At 51.6% G+C, this 21,274-nt stretch overlaps 1 protein-coding gene across 2 annotated transcripts in view; it reads right to left on the bottom strand.

The window, feature by feature from the left end:
• The window catches only part of SCARA5 (scavenger receptor class A member 5), a 155,144-nt gene that overhangs the window by 111,213 nt on the left and 22,657 nt on the right, over positions 1-21,274 (bottom strand). For both annotated transcript variants that reach the window (XM_032801714.2, XM_032801713.2), the window contains exon 3: positions 15,756-15,884. In XM_032801714.2, the coding sequence (XP_032657605.1) occupies positions 15,756-15,884 (129 nt within the window). The remainder of the gene's footprint in view (positions 1-15,755; positions 15,885-21,274) is intronic.

Consider the following 21,274-nt stretch of genomic DNA (forward strand, 5'->3'; position numbering starts at 1 on the left):
AGTCCCAGATTCTGGCAATCAGAAGCTAGGGACACGCAGAGCATTGGGTTGTGTCCCTGAGCATCTCTGTTAATAGCCATTGATGGACCTATCCACCATGAACTTATCTAATACTTTTTTGGACACAGCCAGAGTTTTGGCCTTCACATCATCTTCTGGCGACAAATCCCACAGGTTGACTGTGCGTTGTGTGAACAAATACTTCCTTATGTTTGTTTTAAACCCGCTGCCAATTCATTTCACTGGGTGACCTCTGTTCCGTGTGTTATGTGAAGGGGTAAATAACACTTCCTTATTCACTTTCTCCACAGTCATGATTTTACAGACTTCTATCCAATCCCCTCTTAGGTGTCTCTTTTCTAAGATGAACAGTACCAGTCGTTTTAATCTCCTGTCATATGGAAACTATTCCATACCTCTCATCATTTTTGATGTTCTTCTCTGAAAATTTCCCCCAATTCTAATATTTATGTTTTTCAGACAGGGCAACCCAAACTGTGCGCATACCATGAATTTATACATACCATGGATTTATATAGTGGCATTATGATATTTTCTGCCTCATTATCTATCCCTTTCTCCACAGTTCCTCACATTCTGTTTGCTTTTTTCACTGCTGCTGCACATTTAGGAGTAATTTTCAGAGAACTATCCATGAGTCCAAGATCATCTTCTTGAGTGGTAACAGCTAATTTACACTCCATTTTATCGCTATAGTTTGGATTAAGTTTTCCAGTGTGCATCACTTTGCATTTATCAATATTGAATTTCATCTCCCATTTTGTTGCCCAGTCACCCAGTTTTGTGAGATCTCTTTGTAACTCTTCACAGTCTGCTTTGGACTTAACTATCTTAAATATTTTGTATCATCTGCAAATTTTGCCACCTCACTGTTTACCCCTTTTTCCAAATCATTTATGAATGTGTTAGTCTGCAGAAGAGAAGAGTGAGGGGGGATTTGACAAAAGCCTTCAACTACCTGAAGGGGGGAGGGTCCAAAGGGGATGGATCTAGGCTGTTCTCAGTGGTGGCAAATGACAGAACAAGGAACAATGGTCTCAAGTTGCAGTGGGGGAGGTCTAGGTTGGATATTAGGAAACACTATTTCACTAGGCGGGTGGTGAAGCACTGGAATGGGTTCCCTAGGGAGGTGGTGGAATCTCCATCCTTAGAGGTTTTTAAGGGCAGGCTTGACAAAGCCCTGGCTGGGATGATTTAGTTTGGGTTGGTCCTGCTTTGAGCAGGGGATTGGACTAGATGACCTCCTGAGGTCTCTGCCATTCCTAATATTCTATGATTCTATGTTGAATAGGACTGGTCCTGGAACAGACCCCTGAGGGACACCACTATTTACCACTCCCTATTCTGAAAAATTAATTTATTCTTAGCCTTTGTTTCTTGTCTCTTAAACAATTACTAATCCATGAGAGGACCTTCCCCTCTATCCCATGACAACTTACTTTGCTCAAGAGCCTTTGGTGATGGCCCTTGTCAAAGGCTTTCTGAAAGTCCACATACATCCACTGGATCACCCTTGTCCACATGTTTATTGACCCCCTCAAAGACTTCTAATACATCGGTGAGGTGTGATTTCCTTTTCCAAAAGCCATGTTGACTATTCCCCAACACATTGTGCAGATCTGTGTATTTGAAAATTCTATTATTCACTATAGTTTCAACCAATTTGCCTGGTACTAAAGTTAGACTCACTGGCCCATAATTGCCAGGATTGCCTCTGGAGCCTTTTTTAAAAATCAGATTATTTTTAAAAACCAGGAGTCACCATGCCAGGAGGGAAAAAAAGGGGTAGGGGAGAAAGACTTTTAAAAATAAGGCTTGAAAATGAGGCCTTCATCCCAAAGTTGAGGGACAGTCACTTGACGGATGCTGTCTGTGAAACACACTGGAAAACTGTTCAAAGGCAATAGGTAACTTGAACTAGAATAGGAAATGTCTCTGGTTTACATGTATAAAGATGGGGGTTGCATCTTCATGTGTTTATTTTCTGTCACTTGTGTTCGCTTTTCCTTACTATTTTATCTCCAAATCTGTGATTTTTCTAATAAATAAACATATTTGTTCTTACCCCAAGCAAACTGTGTGGAGTGTCTGTGCCATAAAAAGTTGGTGTCCTGGGGGCTGGTTTCACACCATTGGGGGGGAATGAATGAGATGGGTGGTAGCTGAGTGCCTGGTAGCTAAGAACTTGGGAAGGACGGAGTTGGGGACCGGAAGGACTGCTTAGGGGGTCATGCTGCAAGGACTAACTAGGCTAGTGGAAGCCACTGTGAGATGTGCTTGTGGGCTGGCTGCTGAGGTTAGGGCTCTGAGATATCGCAACCCAGCATTAAGGCACCCAACAATCCAGGGCAGGTGGTAATGGCTTGGCCTGGGTGATACCCAAAGTGTCATGACTACTTAGGATCAACTTCTGCGAGCACGAACTTTAGTGTCTGCAGAATGCTGTAGCACAATCATAAGCTGTTACACTTCAGGAGGAATCACACCGAAATTCTTTGGCCTGTGCTAGCCAGGCGGTCGGCCAGGATGGTCATGACCGTCCTTTATGGCTTTAGAATGTATGACGGGCTCCAGCCAGGCAGCCTTGGAGACTGAAGTCATTTATCCCCACAAGAGCTACAGCCTAGGCTATGGGCCATATCATCTTCTTAACAATGTCCCCCCAGGGAATGCGTCTGCTTTCTGACCTGCAGCCACCTCTGAGGTGACTGGGGAGCAGAGCTGGCTGGAAAATGGAATTTCCACCCTGGGAAGAATTATGATGTTTTTTGTCCTGACCCAGGATGAAAAGTTAAAACCGCACTCGTTCGTGTGCAGAAATTCCAAAAAATTCTGCCTTGGGAGAACTGAAATGGGATTATTTTTGGCTCCCTAGCTGCTTGCTTGGAAGGGTCTAATCAATTTACTTTTCTCCCTTTAAAGTGAGATTGATGAGATCCTTCCAGTCATGTAGCTTAGGTGCTGTCATTTAGTTTCTCCCAATGGAAGAAAAAACCCCAAACACACAACTGTTGGGGGTGAGGGGGCAATTGAAAGTTCCCCATGGAAAATTCCAATTTTGCAAAAAGGGCATTCTGTGTCGGAAGATCATTCCAATGGAAAATCCCCAGCCAGCTCTGATGCCCACACAATCTTTGCTGGGGCTGATAAAAAGGTTTACTGTTGTATTTGTTTGCTAGGAACTGGGCTGAGACTCACCACCTGGTCAGTGACAAGCCATCTGATGGGATGATGGCTGGTCGTGCCTGATTTGAACAGATGACCTGGAAGCCAAACTGCAGGGGAGGTTATCCTCATCACCGCCTATGCTGGAGCTGTTCTCTGCCTAGAGGGTTGCGGTCTTCAGGACCAGCAATCCACAACTTCACACCACTCACTTAATTCAGAACTGAGCCGCACCACAATGTGGGGCAAAGGAGCCACATGGCTGGTGTAGCAACTAGCTGAAGATTCCCCAGGTGGTATAAAGCCAGCGTATCTGCCTTCTGCCACCCACTCACACCCCTGGCATAAAGGAGTCATGCTGGGGGGTAAAGGCTATGGGTACAAGGGGGAGTGACCAGAGCATATTATACCACCACTATTTTCAGCTTAAAAAACCCAACAAGAAATACTTTCCATAACATAACAATATTCCAGGCAAAACATCCTCCCACAAGCCTGACTCCCAGCCAGAACCAGGGAGTTTTATAGACAGCTTCCCAACCCAGAACCCTTTGAGGGTGGGAGAGAAGTCCTTCCCCTGTCTCTCTGGGTGATGGACAGCCCATCCAGCCAATCATCTCTTTTTCCTCTCTCCTGGCTCTGCAAAAGCATCACACACCTGCTCCCCTGCAGTAGCTCTGAAGCTTCTCTAGGGGCACAGCCAGCTCCTCTGCAGCCTCCTTATTTCTGCTGCACTCAGTGGAGATGGGCAGGGCAGAGGACTGAGCTCTTCATGTAGAAACAGAAGCTTCTCCCCTTCAGTAATTCCCTGACTTGCTCACCTCAGGTCCTGCTTCCTCTAGCACAAGCTGGGCACTTTGCTGGGAACTAGGGGCCCGGGTCTGACTTTTACATTTGCGTGGTACAAGAACATTTTTCACAGGGATGCTGGCAGTGCAGGAACCTCAGAGAAGGCCAGCTGAGTGCTCCGGGCTGGGGCAGGAGGAAATAAAATTCTACCATTCAAAAATGCAGATCTCGCCTGGCTCGGGAAATGGGTCACTGGGAGAGAGATCTCAGCATTTTTAAGCTCCTAAGAAGCAGCAGCAAAACATTCAAAGGCCTTAGAGATGGAAGTACCTGTTGCTTTCCTGGAAAGCTGGGAGGCACAGTGAGTGGACACAGCTGCTCGAGGACAAACAAGACAGGCTGGAGCATTGCCACTGGAACAACATGGAACGGGGCAAGGAACAGGGCCGGAAAGACTGGGTGGGGGTGTTACAGGAGTGACTCGGAAAGGTCCAGTTACAGGATGCATTATCGCAGGATCTCATCTCTGCGTGAAGAATCCATCCCTGCTGCGATCTGAACCTGGGGACACACAAATGGAGTTCAGGCTCCATTGTCTATTCAGTTCTCAGCCTCTCTGCTGGGACTGTCCCCCCTGCAGGAAGGAATGTCTAGGCTCGTTCAAACTATGATGCTGGTTTTTGCAATGTAGATACCTGGTCCCTGGGGAACTGAGCTGAGATCACCAAGTGCCTATCAGACAGGTAACACTTTTTGATCACCAGCAAGCTGGGCAGGATGCAAACTCGTGGCTGCTTTCCTTGGCCATGGAGCACACCCATAGTGCACTTGGCGACAGGGACTTGATCTTAAGCTCTTTGAAATGAACAGCAATGAGCTTTGGACCAGGTTCCCAGTCAGCCAGGGGCATTCAGACCCAGTGTTGGCCAGGACAGTGAGTTAAACAATAGCCCTGTGATGCCAGGGCCAAAGATAGGCAGAAGGGAGGGACCGTGGTCCCATCTGCAGGAGAATGCCTTTAACAAGCAAAATGTCCTCACATGTAAGGCACCGGAGTATTAACTCTTTGCCAACCTGCATAGGGCCAGACTGCTAGCCCCACGTGCCGTCCTTTTGTGTTTTCAGACCTCCACCATTTATCTACTCAAAAAGTGATATTTGCAGATGGATTTTTGCAGCTTCTTCATACTGCAGGCCACAGCCCCTCACCCACCCCTCTAACAGGCCCATAACCTCAGGCTGACTTACTGCAGTCCCTAAATCTTGATCTAAATACTTCAAATTACAGAGAATGCACCATTTATTCTAGTTCAAACCAGCAAATGACCCATGCTCCACACGACAAAGGGGGGAAAAACCCAGGGTCTCTGCCAGCCTGACCTGGGGCAAAATTCCTTCCTGGCCCTCATCTTTGGAGTCACTCCCTTTCATGCCATCTTTACTTGAGTTACACTATTGAGCCACTAGGCAAACTATGGTCTCTGGGCTGCACCTAGCTGGTAGGACTGTCCTGCCTGGCCAGGCTTGCCCCTAACCCTCTCATAGAATATCAGGGTTGGAAGGGACCTCAGGAGGTATCTAGTCCAACCTCTTGCTCAAAGCAGGATTTATCCCCAACTGGTTCTCTCAAGGACTGAGCTCACAACCCTGGGTTTAGCAGGCCAATGCTCAGGCTATCCTTTCCCCCAGCCTCAGCTTGCCATGCTGCCAGTGCTCTGGGTGCTGGGACTGTGAGCTCCTGCTGGGCAGTGCAGCAGTGTGGCTGGCTGGCTCTGGCTGAGTGGCACGGCTGCCAGTCCTGCTGTTTTGAGCAGCATAGTAAGGGGTGAAGAGCTTGGATAAGGGGCAGGGGGCACCAGGGGGCAGTCAGGGGACAGGGAGTGGTTGGATGGGGCAGAGGGTCTGGTGGGGGGCAATCAGGGGACAGGGTGGGGGTTGGATAGGGGCTGGGGTCCCAGGAGGGTGGTTGGGGGGTCCCAGGAGGGGGCAGTCAGGGGACAAGGAGCAGGGAGGTTGGAGGTTCTGAGGGAGGCAGTCAGGGGGCAGAGACCAGGCTGTTTGGGGAAGCACAGCCTTCCCTACCTAGCCCTCCATACCATTCTGGAACCCCAATATGGCCCTCAGGCCAAAAACTTTGCCCACCCCTGCACCAGATGTCTCTGTGGGCTTGTCCCAGGGCACACACTCAGTGTAGGTGCTGCCTCATCCTGGCTGTTCTGGGGATTACCTCCCTTCTAGGTCCGATGTCTCCCCTTGTGGTCTCTCCCTCGCTGTCCTCTCCCTCACTCTGGGACTTCTCTCTCACCCCAAGAGCTACAGCTGCCTCTTTGTGACTCAGCCCCCCAGCCAGCTCACTAAGGGGTTCCTCCTTTGGAGCTACAGAGTCTCACTGGACCTTTTGTCCAGGCAATGCCATCCCACCTCCCCATCAGTGGCTGGGGGGAACCCAGGCCCACCCACTACTCCAGGTTCCAGCCAGGGACCCTACAACATGCAGCCAAGGGTTGCTCAAGCCCCAATCTTGCTCCTCTCTTCCTGAGCTGCTTCCTACTCCACCTTCTACAGACTTTGCTCCCCCCTTCCCAGTATACCCTTCCCTCACAGCTGGGCTCCCAGAGTCCTATTCTTTCCCTGGGTTCCCACCTTCCCTCTCTACTGCACAAGGGTGGCTGCATATTTCCTTACAGCTGCTATTTCTGTGGCCAGCTTCCTGGCTTTATCCTAGCCCAGCCTACACCTGCTCAGCTGACCTCCATCTTCCAATCAGGGGTTGCTTCTCCAGCCTAACCCCGTACGTGTGGACAATTTCACCCAGCGAACCCTTTCACAGCTTCCTTCACCTTTTGGGGGCTGGTGTGGGGTGAAGACCCCATCACAGGGCAGTACCGCGTTCCCACCAGGGTATGGTCCCTGGTAAACAAGGGAGAGAAGACTGGAACTCAAGCTGTGTAGAAACTTGTTTGTTTTGGCCCTGTAGTTTGTAGGTGTTTTCATTAAGTTAATAAATGCATCTTGCTGAGGATGGATTGATGGACTGGTATATAAAAATCTAATATATATATACTGTGATGGGGCAAGGCCAGATGGCTACAGTAAAGTACTGAGAAACAGGTATGTTAGCCTATTGGCATCCCAGGGGTGGGCGGGCGAAGCTCGCCCACTTCTAAAGGACCTCCCCCCAGCCTAAGGGGAGGATCCACAGGGCGAGAACACCAAGTGATTCCGGGGGACAACGAATGAAAAAAACAGGATCAGGAGTGAGGTCAGAGGGCTAAACTAAGGGAACCGGATGGGGACAACCCGAGCAGAGAACCCCGGACAACGCCGCACATTGCCTCCCAAAGGCGTCAAGGGAGCCCGCGCGGATGGTATGTTAGCGCCCGGCTAAACAAAATCCCTTAGGACTATGGTTAACCAATATGGCAGTTTGCCTCCAGGTTAATCACAGAATCTGGAGCCAAATTAAACCTTTCTCGAAGGGCAGTGGAGATAGCTACGTTAATTAGAACACCTGCAGCTAAATAGGCACTGGTAAATGGAGCTCAACACCAGTCAGTAGGGAGGAGCCAGAGGGAAGAAGCGTGAGTGAGGAGCAAGAAGATGAGAGTGTATGCTGGAGGATTTAAGGAGACAAGCATTATCAGGACATCAAGCGAGGAAGGTCCTGTGTGAGGATAAAGAAGGTGTTTGGAGGAGGCCATGGGGAAGTAGCCCAGGGAGTTGTAGCTGTCATGCAGCTGTTACAGGAGGCACTATAGACAGCTGCAATCCACAGGGCCCTGGGCTGGAACCTGGAGTAGAGGGTGGGCCTGGGTTCCCCCCAAACCTCCCAACTCCTGATCAAACACAGGAGGAGTTGCCCCAGACAGTGGGGAAGATCACTGAGGTAAGCAAATCTGCCAAGAAGCGCAGGACCCACCAAGGTAGAGGAGGAACTTTGTCACTATATATATACATATATTTTTTTTTTTTTTTTGCTGTTTCAGCATCATTTCACTCTACTTCTCTTCCATCTGCTTGCTCTGTGCCTGTAACTCTCCTTTTTTACTTCTTTAGCAATCTGGCTTCAGTTCCTTTGGGCGTCTGCTACTTGCGTGTGCTCAATATGAGTGAAATTCACCTTACGCATGGAGCCAACAAAAGAGGCCAGGCTGTGTCCTGTTTTAAGGGCTTTGTGCTGGGCCTCGTCCACAGGAGTAAATTTCACCCATAGGCCCTCATCCAACAGTGGGATCTGCTAGCATGGACCTAGGTACTAACACAGAGCCCCGCTGAAGGGGGCAGGACTCTCTACATTGAGGGCTGCTACAGCCAATGCCTGCCCCACATGGCTTTATTTTTATTAGACTGGATTCTCGCCTGGACTTGGCGGTTGGAAGCCAGGACTCCTGCATTTTGTTTTACTGCATGGCTGGGGCCAGATATTCAAAGACAGCCTGTAACTTTGGAACCCCAACTTCAAACAGCAGGAGAGACAGATTTTTAGAGCTGCTGAAGAAACCTTCCCTGGCTGTGTTTGAAGTGGGGACTTTCCATATCAAATCACAAGTCTCTACCACTTGAGCTAAAGGAGTAACTCCCTTTGCTGTCAGCAGTAGTTGGTTTTTATCCTCTATGTCAACTAGCCACTATGGAGGAACACAACACATACTTTGCCAGTGTATTATACTGAGCACCCCGCAGTGAATTCAATGGTAGTGGGTGAGTACTCAGCAATTTTGAAAGCCAAGCGCCTGTGAGTAAGTGTCTTCAGTAAACAGCAGCAGCCAAAATGGAAGTCTTACCCTCTTGTGATCCCCAGTTCACTGAGAATGAATTCATGTGTTTGTAGAGCACTTTGAGTGCCTCAGATTAAGGGTCTTAATTAGGTGTTTTAATTAATTTAGGGCACAGATTCAGTCTGACCAATTCCAAATGTTCAAAACTTATGCATTGAGTCCCCCAAAATCATAAGCTTGGGTTAAACAAGCCCCAGGGAGGGTATCTTTGCATCAAAGGTACCTGAATGGAGCTACTGGCTTACTGAGAAGGGAAACTGAGGCAGAGAGTACCCAGAGCACAGCGCTAACTCAGCAGAGGGCACTGCAGGGCAGGCACACCCTCTTGACAGAGTTGGCCACATTACAGATTTCCTGTGGCTGCCTGTCTAATGCAGCCGCTCTGGGGCTGACAATTGTAAATATACCTGGAATAAGGGGGCCAGTTCCCTCATCCCTGCACAACTCCTGGCATGGAAAGGGTCAGGATTCAACCAAAAACAGGAGGGGCAGGGGGAAGGGACTAAAGGCTCCAGCTGACATCCTCCTGCATCTGTCTGACCCAGAAGGAAGGACCGACCCCAGGAAGCTTGCCCTTCATATTCCAACAGATCCAGGCTTCCTAGACAGGATGTGGTAAGAAGGCCACTGCAACTAAGTTAAAAGCAAAACCCATAAATCTCCTGACTGCATGCTACCTAACTCTGCGGTGGAGTCACTCTCTGACCAGGCAGCCTCCCCAAGCATCCTTTGGGCCCAATGGTTAGTTCTGCCCACGCCCAGGAGATGGGGTGACCAGGTGTCCGGTTTTCGATGGGAACACCTGGTCTAAAAGGGACCCTGGCGGCTCCGGTCAGCACTGCTGACCAGGCTGTTAAGTCAGGTTGGCAGTGCTGCCCAGCTAAGGCAGGCTAGTCCCTACCTGTACTGGCTCCGCGCTGCGCCCCGGAAGCAGCCAGAAGGTCTGGCTCCTAGGTGGGGGGGCCACGGGGCTCAACGTGCTGCCCTGTCCCGAGCACCGGCTCCACACTGGGAGGTGATGCCGAGAGCAGCATGCAGAGCCACCTGTCAACCTCTGCCTAGGAGTCGGACCTGCTGCTGGCTGCTTCCGGGGCGCAGCGCAGTCTGTGGTGACAGGACAGGCAGGAAGCCTGCCTTAGCACCCCCGCTGCGCTGCGGACTGGAAGCCATCTCACTCCAATCCCCTGCTCCAGCCCTGAGCACCCCCAAACCCAGAGCCCCCTCCTGCACCCCAAATCCCACATCCCTGGCCCTACCCCACAATCTGCACCCCAAGCCCAGAGCCCTCCCCACACCAAAATCCCCTGCTCCAGTCCTGAGCACCCCCCAAACCCAGAGCCCCCTCCTGCACCCCAATCCCCTCCTCCCTGGCCCCATCCCAGAGTCCTCACCCCCTCTGCACTCCAACCTCCTGCTCCATCCCAGAGCCCCCTCCCACACCCCAAATCTGTCATCCCTGGCCCTACCCCACAACCTGCATCCCCAGCCCAGCACCCTCACCCCCTCCCGCACTGCAACCCACTTCCCAGAATGTAGTGAGTGGGGGCCTCGGGGAAGGGGCGGGGCTAGGGTGTTCAGTTTTGTGCAATTAGAAAGTTGGCAACCCTACCAGGAGAGTGACTATTGGCAGCATGTTGACTTTGGAGATTTGGCTCGAGTCCCGTGGGTTAAACCCTTTTACAAAGTGAAAAGGAGCAATATCAGGGAAGGGGATCAGGCGATGCGGTTTCCCTACCACCACGGAAGAGCAGGTCAGTGTTTCCATAGGCATCTGGTATCGGGGAAGCTCCACTGGGGTGTTTGTGTGTATGTGTTATGGGGAGTGGGGTGGCAGCTCTAGTTTGCCTCCATTCCCATAATCTGCCTGCACATTTTAAATTACTCCCAGCAGGGAGAGAATAAAAACATACCAACAACGGACATGAGGCCCACCCTGCCTTCCAAGAGTTCCCTTCCCCACCCTGGAGCGCCGCGCATCCTGTGCTTTGACAGCAGGCTGATGGCCCGCTTCCAGACTGCCTCACTTTCCAGTACGAAGACTGTCAATATTGAGAAAGCAGAGGGTTTGTTTGGAAGATGGACGGGTGCTGCATGGTGTGACGGGCTGGATCACATAAAACCCCTTGGGAACTGCCAACTGATGTATTGAAACGACTTCTGCCCCTGCTTTCTTGACAGCTTGGGACTCCAGTGCCCTGCCTGGTCTGAGCCAGACACGCTAGCCTGCTGCAAACACAGACCCAGGTCTGAACAACGTCCCCCAAACTACAGGCTTAACTGAAAACAGCTTAAGAAGTGCTCCTGTCTCCAGCACCCCGATGCCCAACTCCCAGTGGGGTCCAAACCCAAAATAAAGCCGTTTCATACAGGGTAAACTCATACATTGTCCACCCTCTATAACGCTGATAGAGAGAGGTGTACAGCTGTTTGCTCCCCCAGGTATTACTACATACTCTGGGTTAATTAATAAGTAAAAAGTGATTTTATTAAATACAGAAAGTAGGATATAAGTGGTTCCAAGTGGTAACAGACAGAGCACAGTGAATCACCAAACAAAATAACACACAAATCTCAGTCTAATACAGTAAGAAGCTGAATACAGACAAAATCTCACCCTCAGAGATGTTCCGATAAGCTTCTTTCACAGACTAGACTCCTTCCTAGTCTGCGCCCAATCCTTTCCCCTGGTGCAGCCCTTGTTCCAGCTCAGGTGGTAGCTAGGGGATTTCTCATGACTGCAGCCTCCTTTGTTCTGTGCCACCCCCTTGGATAGCTTTGCACAAGGTGGGAATCTTTTGTCCCTCTCTGGGTCTCCCCCCCCTTCTAAATGGAAAAGCACCAGGTTAAAGATGGATTCCAGTACCAGGTGACCTGGTCACATGTCCTGTGAAACCCCAAGCCTTCATTCTTCCCGGCCTGGCTCACAGGAAGGCTGCCTGCAAACAGAGCCACCCACAGTCAGTTGCCCTGGTTGATGGGAGCCATCAAGATTCCAAACCACCATTAATGGCCCACACTTTGCATAATTACAATAGGCCCTCAGAGTTATATTTCATATTCCTAGTTTCAGATACAAGAATGATACATTTACACAATAGGATGACCACACTCAGTAAATTATAAGCTTTGTAATGATGTCTTACAAGAGACCTTTTGCATGAAGCATGTTCCAGTTACATTATATTCACACTCATTAGCATATTTTCATAAAATCATGTAGAGTGCAACGTCACCCATGGATCCTGTAGCTCAGAGATCGGCAACCTTTGGCACATGGCCCATCGGGGAAATCCGCTGGCAGGCCAGGACAGTTTGTTTACCTGCAGTGTCCGCAGGTTCAGCCAATCGCAGCTCCCACTGGCCGCGGTTCACCATCCCTGGCCAGTGGGGGCTGCATGAAGCAGCCAGCACATCCCTTGGCCCGCGCTGCTTCCCACAGTCCCCATTGGCCTGGAGCGGTGAACCGCGGCCAGTGGGAGCGGATGCTGTAGGTAGACACACCATCCCGGCCCGCCAGTGGCTTTCTGTGATGGGCCATGTGCCAAAGGTTGGCGATCCCTGCTGTAAATGATCTATACGTGCTTGCAAACCAGTCTGGAAGTCACAACCCAAATGGTCTCTTAATTCATGCTCCAGTCAGGGGGGCTGTGAACAGAGGGCGGAAGGAAGATACTGCTTGGATTCTTTTGTAAACTGTCGAAGGAACCACGTTCTAGCTCTGCTTCCATTTAACTACCCAATGCTACTGAGCCCCCATAGTAAATGCTGTAGTGAAGGGCTGCGGTGTATGCGTTAACAACACCCTCTGCTGGATTGAATAAGAACGGTGCTGACGTGTCTCAGTGACCCTATACTGTGAATTCCCAGTGGAGATTCTCCTTTGGCCAAAGAGGCCAGGGGTTTTGAAACAGGAGGAGCTGGGTTCTATGTCTCCTGTTGCTGCAAAGTTCTGGGAGGTCCGGCTGTGTGCTAAGTGCCCAAGGATTTGGTGCTGTATGTTATAATCCAGAACTAGCAGCTGAATGCATGCAGCTAAGCAGGTGGCCCATGTAGGATGAGGAAACCCAGAACTCACATTCAAGAATGGATTTTGTAGGGACAGTGTCTCTGCCAGGTGTTTCAAAGTCCAGGCCCATGTCAACCTTCTAGCAGGGGCACCACAACAGGGAGGACCAAGGGACCATGGCCCTGTCACGGAGTCCCCGGGCGATGCTCTGGAACTGCTCCTCACAAAGCCAGCCAGGACTTTGGGGAGCCTCCTCTCCCTTGGAGCAGACTGTCTGCAGGGCAAGAAGCTCACACGGCTTCACCTTCCTGGGTTTGACCTTGGAGCATTCAGCATGTGCCCCTCTGTGTGCTTCCCAAAGCGAGTCCGCCTGAGACACTGACTCTCAGCAAGCCAGTAAAGCAGAAGTTTATTAGATGACAGGAACACGGTCTGAAACAGAGCTTGTAGGTACAGAGAACCGGACCCCTCAGCCGGGTCCATTCTGGGGAGCAGTGAGCCAGACACCCGCCTCTGCCCTCATTTCCCATCCCCAGCCAGCTCCAGACTGAAACCCCCTCCAGCCCCTCCTTTCTGGCCTTTGTCTCTTTCCCGGGCCAGGAGGTCACCTAATCTCTTTGTTCACCTTTAGCATCCCCTGGCAGGGGGAAGGGCCTCGGCCATTGTTGCCAGGAGATAGAGTGTCGGCCATTTATGCATGTTGGAGACTTAAGAAATGCACAGAGGAAACTCAGGCACCCCCACAGTATTCAGAGGAAACATTAAGAACAGTCCCACTTCGTCACAGGCCCCATCACTTTTTAAACAGACATAAGAGTGAGTGATGTAGGGGGAGGAGGGGATGGAGAGGAGTGAGCGGAGGTGGGATCTTGGGGGAAGGGGCAGCACAGGGGCAGGACCTTGGGGAAGGGGCAGCACGAGGGCAGGTGCTCAGGGAAAAGGATGTGGTGGGGGCGGGGCCTAGGGACAAGGGGTGGCACGGGAGCAGAGCCTCCAGGGGAAGGAGTAGCATGGGGGACAGGGCCACATTTCGGGCGCTGGTGGTCCCCCCACTTTTAGCGAGTTTCCAGTGTGCCTGCCTCCTAGTCCAGGACAGGGTTTCTAGGGCTCACAGTTGGTAGCCTGATTCTTTCCCCCGGCTCGAGCTCGTTCTAGCAATAAGAACTCAACCCAGATCCAGTACTGCACCCCAGCTGTGGGAGGTTTCTTTCCCCTCTGCAGATATTGTGTGCTCGCTTTCCTCCAAGAAGTATGTGGCAGCAGGCCAGGCCAACGGCCTCACAGTGAGATCTCATGATGCCTCGTGGGAGATCCGAGTTCAGGAGTGTGCTCGAGAAACTCACTGGCACTGTTGCTAGGCTGCTAGAGGGGTAACAGCCTACTGCCACTGGCTGATGGAGCTCCTTCTGTAGCTCAAGTGATAAAGGTCAGGATAGCGGTGCTGATGGCAAGGGATTCAAGCCATGCTGATGACCCAGGCAGAGGGAGTTCTTAGACTCAGCCTCTCACGTCCCAGGCTGACAAGGACTATCTGGCCTGTGGGAGTCTGGTGCACTGAAGTTGGCAGTAGCAGAGGGAAAGCGCATCCTACAGATTCATGTCCTGTGTGACACCTGGGTTTCCTTTGCAGGCTTCCGATCCTAGCACTGAGTAGACTTGGTCCTGCTTACTTGTGCGATTGATCAAGATCCCGGGTAGCCCTGTGGGTCTGAGTCCTGGGAGATGCGGATGAAATGCGCACAGAGATCTTTATAATGATTAATAATCACATTTATTACGGTGGTGCATAAGGGCCAACCAAGAACGGCGCTGCACTCTGCTAGGGGCTGTACAAATCTTCTGTGCAGCCCAGACAGGCCCAGAGCGATGGCGTTTCTCCAGAGCTGTGTGGAGTCAAGACTTGATTTCCATGGTGTCGGGTTCAGGAGGCCCATCCTGCTCTCGGTGGGAGGCCTCTCAAACTAAACAAGAAGTGGGTGGGTTGTTTCTTCCAAGGGTCAGCGGGAAATGAAAGGGCCAGACCGCCAAGCGCCGCATCGCAATTTGGCCTCGTGGCAGTTGGGAGCGATTGCAGTGGAAGTGGCTTTGCATTTACATTCGGGTGGAAACAGCTCAGCCCAAAAAACCAACACATCAGCTTGGGAGCGGGGCAGGCCAAGGCTGCTCATTAATCCTCCGCATGGTGCGCCTCGGCCTGATGCAACACAGCCCTCTGGAGCCAAGAATTACTCAAGCTGTGCCTGGTTGAGCATCGGGTACGATTACACCCAAGACACCAGGCGGTGGAGTAAACACAGGATCCTGGAGACATGCTGGGGGGATTAAGGGACTGCCGAGGGAGATCTCTGAGGCGCAGCGACTGGCGGAGAAAGAATGCGGCTGCGGAAAAGCACAGGAGGATCTGGCCCACTCTTTATGTTTTGCCTTTTTCTAGTGCCTGAAGATGTGAAGAGACTTTTTTTTTTTAACATGACTTGCCCAGGATGATGCAGCAAGCCAGTGGAAGGGCCAGGAATAGCCCCTAGCTCTCGGTAGCCCATCTCCTGACCAGTCCCACGTGTGGTCACTCAAGCAGTGCCCAGGGCTGCAGGCTGACAGCTGCCCTGAGGGATGACGTAGTGAAAGAGTGAGACCGAGAGGGCGACTACTGCTGGGCATTTGGGCCATGAGGACTCATGACTTGGTGAGTCCGAGATTCCAAAGCCAGAAGGGAGCACTGTGATCATCCCCCATTTCCTGCCCCGCCCTCCCCCGATAGCACAGCCAGAGACCTTCCCTACGGTGATCCCTCCTGGAGCCAGAGCCTGGCTTCTCGACACCACCCAACGCTGCAGTGAGCTCATGCAGCTCATACCAGACCACGAGCATTTTCAGCCCTGCCTGGCTGAAAGAGGTGGCAGCCCAGAGGCGGCCGTGGAAGCTCCGGTACAAACGTGGCATTCCCCATCCCATTCCACTTCTCCCTGGAGCGGGAGGAAAACCGGAGGCGCCTTTACCTGCCAGGATGAAGACGCCGACGAGGATCAGGAACACGAGCAGGTAGAGTCCGACCACCGCGTACTTCAGAGCTGCGATGGAGCCCAGCCGGCCACAGCGCCCTGTTCCCCTCCTCCTGCCGCCTGGACCTGGTGAGGGGACAAAGACTCGTTAGCAACAGAATTCTCCTCTCCTCTCGGCTTGCTCGTCCTCACCCGCCAGGCCCCGATCCAGCTCCTCTGCAATGCTGAGAATTAACAAGTTTGGAGGAAAACCAGCTGGCCCCAGAGCGAGGCGGAAGCGTGGGAACCTGGGGGCTGGCCGTAAAGGCTTATTGGGTGGGACCTAGCCAGCTTCCGCTAGCGTCAATGGGAGCTGAATTGGGGTTTTGTGGGACAGAGCCAGAGTCCGAATCACCGGGAAAACGAGCGAGCCCAAAGGAAAGCGGGAGGGAAAAGGAGAGAGGGAGCGGAAGACAGGCATGAAAAAGAGAAGGCGAGTGAGAGCTGTGAAGAAGCCAAGAGCCATCCCAGTGCAGCGGTCAGGTTGTCATCAGCAAGCAGCGTCGGAGAGTGCGGCTGGCAGCGGGCCCAGAGCGGGGGCAGCTCTGCAGCTGGGATTCCCAGGGTCGTCCCCACCGACGGGTTAGGGAGGGAGTCGGGTGGTCGCGTCTCAGCGCATTGCAATGCAGGAGCAGCCCAGCCGACTTGGTCCTCTTCCCCTCCCCCGCCCCGCCCTGCCCATCTCTGTAAAACCTTTGAACAAAGGTTAGCGGGGCGACCTCCTAGCAAGGCTTGGGAAATGCCGAACACTGTAAAACCAGCCAGGGGGGAGGCCCTGCAACTCCCCTGGGAGTGAACCCCGCTGTGCAGATGGGCAAACTCTGGCCTCTGCAGCCTGGAGCGGGAGGATGGCTCAGCATCTCTTGTGCTCAGCAGAGCAGAGGAGTTAGGCCTATATATGAGGCACCCTGGGGTGGGGGCAGTGAACCGGCCAGGGCAATTAGAGCCACTCCCCTCCTGTTGCTGTCTGGAGCCAGGGTGGGACTGGGGGATTTCGCCACCGATCCTGCCTTGCTCAGACACCTCCTGTCTGGGCTGGGCAAGGCAGGCCTGAGTCGAACTGCAGCTGCCTCCTGTGTGGACATAGGGAGAAGAAGGATCTCAGGGATCCCTCTTTTCCCAACCACACAGAGCCAGCCGTGACTCGGTCCAAGCCAAAGCTCTGCCAGGAGACCACCAGCCCATACCCCCAGGCCATGGGGCTGGCCGGAGCGCAGATAAAACAGGGGGGAGAAAGAGAGAGAAACTGATTAAGACCCGTGCTCGGGAAATCCTGACAAAAAGTCCTTTGTTTACTGCTGTCCGGAGACGCAGAATGTCCTTCTGCAGGTATTAAACACCAGACAAAAAGACAGCTCCTGCCCCCAGGAACGTACACTCCACATATCTGACACGAGACAAGTGGATACGACAAACAGACTGGGGAGCCCCTCTTGTTACATCGCACCTTCCTTCCTTAAATGTGTTAGAGGCTGGGTCTATCCAAGTGTCTCTAATGCACCCATGACTGTGGTCATCATAATCATATCCAGCTCTTATATGGCACTTGCATCAGTAGATCTCAAAGCTCTGTACAAAGGAGGTCACTACCATAACCCCATTGTACACATGGGGAAACTGAGGCACTGGATGGTGCAGTGACTTGCCCAAAGTCACCCAGCAGGTGACTGGTACAGCTGGGATTGAAACCCAGGTCTCCAAATCCTAATTCAGGAGCCCACTAGGTCACACTGTGTCCCCCAAGCCCCAATACTTAGCCATTTGCTAGCCTTTTGCAAACACTAAGTACAGCCTCACGACAGGGCCAGCAGAGATGGGGCTGCATTATCACCGTTTTTATGCAAGGAAAAACGGGTACAGGGATTAAGTCTCCAAGTCTCTGGAGGGAATCAGTGACCAGATGGATACACGAGCTCAAGAACTCCTGGCTCCTAGCCCTATGCTCATTCCACTAGTCCATGGCACCACTGGCCCAGGACTGGGAGACACCCCCCCACACACACACCCCTTGAGGTTGCCAAAGTTTGTGTACCAAGAAGGAAGTGAGCAAAGACTTGCTAAAACGTAAGGACGCTACTGCAACTTTACCTTGTCAAGTGGAATTTAGTTGGAATGAGACTGAACATGTCTCAGGGCAGTGGCCGTGTCTACTGAAGTGTCTGTCCAGCACCAAACACAACAGGATCCTGATCCCAGCAGGGGCCCATTACTGAGGACAGTTCTATCCATTGCTAGCCCCCTATCTCCATCAGGCTGTACCTGGATTCTGCAAACGTACCAGGAGCACATCGAGCTGGCAATAGATGACGTGTTCCTCTATCCCACCAGCTGTTGCAGGTCTTGCACCTATCGAGGAGGTCTGACAGCTGGCTGCTCTTGAGCCCTCTCTACCTAGGGTGGCCAGGTGCCTGGTTTTCAACTGGAAAGTCCATTCTAAAAGGGGACCTGACAGTGTCCAGTCAGCTCTACTGACCGGACACTCAAAGTCTAGTTACTGTGGGCGGGGGAGGCAGGGAGGCACTGGGTCATCACCCGCACCAGCCCCTACTCAGCTGGGGCCACCTCCTACCTGCGTCAGGCAGCTGAAGCTTCCAGCCACAGCAAAGCAGCTGAGTCCCTTCTGACCCAGACACAGGGGGTTGGAGGGGAAAAGCAGCGAGCAATGAGGGGGAGGGGCAAGAGGAGTGGATGGGGCAGAGCCTCAGGAGAAGAGGCGGGGCAAGGACAGGCCTGGCGGGGGGAAGAGGCAGGACTGGGGAGGTTTCGGCACTCCTGCTGGAGTGTCCGGTTTTTAAATATTACCAAGTTGGCAACCCTACCTCTACCGGGGAAAGCTCGCATTACAAGGTGGAGCTCCACAGCCAGCCGGCTTCCTAGTGCTCTGTGGTAGCATTTGCATGTGGGCAAAACCTGGCCACAGCCGCTCTGCTAGTGAGGCAGTGGTGAGAATCACCGGCTTTGCAGATCAGAGCCGCTCTCTTGGAGTGTCATGTAAAGAGACAGGCGGGGTTACCCTGCACTGTGGACACAGGCCTGTTGGTTCAGAGCTGTGCCCAGCTATCAGCTCTGAGAAGGGCAGATCATCTCCTCCAGCGTTCAGTCTGAGCTTCTGCAGCCCTCATAGACTTTGAGGCCAGAAGGGACCATCGTGATCATCTGGTCTGACCTCCTGCACATCGCAGGCTACAGAACCTCACCCACCCACTCCTGTACTGGACCCCTAGCCTCTGGGAAGAGGCTCAGGGCTGGGACAGAGGGTTGGGGTGCAGGGAAGTGAGGGCCCCAGCTGGGGGTGTGGGCTCTGGGGTGGGGTGTTGCCTCCAGCTGCAGTGTAGGAGTTGGTCTCAACCGCCCTCCCACCTGGAAGCACACTGCTTCCCCCAGCTGCAGAAGAATCAAGGAAAAGCAGCAAAGAGTCCTGTGGCACCTCATAGATTAACAAACATATTGGAGCATGAGCTTTCGTGGGTGAATACCCACTTGGTCGGATGCATGAGGGTGGTATGAAGTGGGTATTCACCCACAAAAGCTCATGCTCCAAAATGTCTGTTAGTCTCTAAGATGCCACAGGACTCTTTGCTGCTTTTACAGATCCAGACTAACACGGCTACCCCTCTGATACTTAAGAATCAAGGAGACTCTCTCGCATTCTCTCAGCAGTTCCTGAGACCTTACCCTCAGGGGTCCCAGCATAAGACTCCTTTATGCTACAGGCAAATACTTTAACCAGAGCTACATGGAAAAAATCATTACCAAGGAGCAGGCTGAATAGGAGGTGATCCATTACCCCCACAGTCAAAACACTTTCCAAATCTTCCCACACCACATGGATTTTAGCTAGTGGTATGAGGAATCTGCTTTCACCCACCCCCACAATCTCTGCCATTTGGCCAGGTAACATACTGACCTTTGGGACCACACTCTGCCTAACCAGAGAGATGTGGGCCCCTGTATCCCTCTGCCCCAAGTATTCCCTGCCATTAATTTGGACAGCCTTAACATGCTCCATATCTGGTTCTGCAGAGGCTAACCTCACAAGCCAATTTGATGGATTTCAATTGCTTGGGGGGGCGGGGGGGTTGTTCTGGGTTGAAGTCAGAAGAACTAAACATGAGCTACTGGTTGCCTGCTTCCTCCCAGCACAGGGCATTTATTCCTCAGGTGATCAGTGGAATTACATTTTGGGCTCTTCTGCTTTTACAGGAGATTTGAGATGAGAGTTAGAGGAATGTTTTGGGGGTAAGAGAATGTTTAGGCTCCCAACCCCCTTCTCTCCTCCCAGGGGCAAAATGGGATCCTCCCTTCCTACCCGTTTTAAACCCCTTTCTTTGACCTGTCCTCTGTAGACGCCTGATTCTGTTCAAAGGCATCAGCTAAAAAAGCCACCTCATCCACAGACTTTACATCTTTGTCCCACGGACACTGCTTTGTCCCACAGTCAGCCTTACAGACGCTTAGGAAATGCTCTTGAACAACACAATCCAACATTCCCGCAAAACTTGCCACCTCTTTACCCCTCACCCATTTTCCCAACAGATCTTTCATTTTGTTTACATATTCCCCATTACTCATCTCAATATCCCCTAAAGATTCCTAAATTTAATTCTGTATGTTTCAGGGGTAATCTGAAAACTTCGCAAAACAGTATCTTTAAATTGACAATAGTTTAAAGCATCTTCAATAGGCATTCCACTGAATACATTTCAAGCTTTACCTGTTAATTTTGCAATCAGGGTAGGAACTCTCTTATCATCAGGGATTTCATGTATCACACACTGCCTTTCAAAGGTAGTCAGATATTCAGCAATATCATCATCTTCACTGTATGCAGGGCATAAGTGTTCCCCTTTGTGGATTTTTGGAGTGTGGGAGTCGTTGGGGTTGGGGGGTTCTGGTTCTCCTTCTCTAGCAGGTCCAGTTGGTGTTTTCGCTCTCTTTCTCCCCTCTCTTTCTCTTTTTCTTCCATGGCCCTTCTGTGTGCAGCTTCATCCCTGGCTGCCTCTTTCGGTTGCAATAAACTCTGCTGCTCCCTCTTCTTTTCTGCAGACTGACAACTAGAAAGCTCTAACTCAGGGGTAGGCAACTTATGGCATATGTGCCGAAGGCGGCACGTGAGCTGTTTTTCAGTGGCACTCACACTGCCCAAGTCCTGGCCACCGGTCCGGGGGGCTCTGCATTTTAATTTAATTTTAAATGAAGCTTCTTAAACATTTTAAAAACCGTGTTTACTTTACATATAACAATAGTTTAGTTCTATATTATCAACTTATAGAAAGAGACCTAAAAACGTTAAAATGTATCACTGGCACGCGAAAGCTTAAATGAGAGTGAATAAATGAAGACTCGACACAGCACTTCTGCAAGGTTGCTGATCCCTGCAAGTCTAACTTCACAATTGCTTCACTACTTTCACTTCCTGCTTTTCTGTTCCTACTTCCCTTTTCCCAAAATAAGCAAACAGAAGATAACAAAACTGT

This window comes from Chelonoidis abingdonii, chromosome 3 (assembly GCF_003597395.2).
Source record: "Chelonoidis abingdonii isolate Lonesome George chromosome 3, CheloAbing_2.0, whole genome shotgun sequence".
In the NCBI taxonomy this organism is placed as follows: Eukaryota; Metazoa; Chordata; order Testudines; family Testudinidae; genus Chelonoidis; species Chelonoidis abingdonii.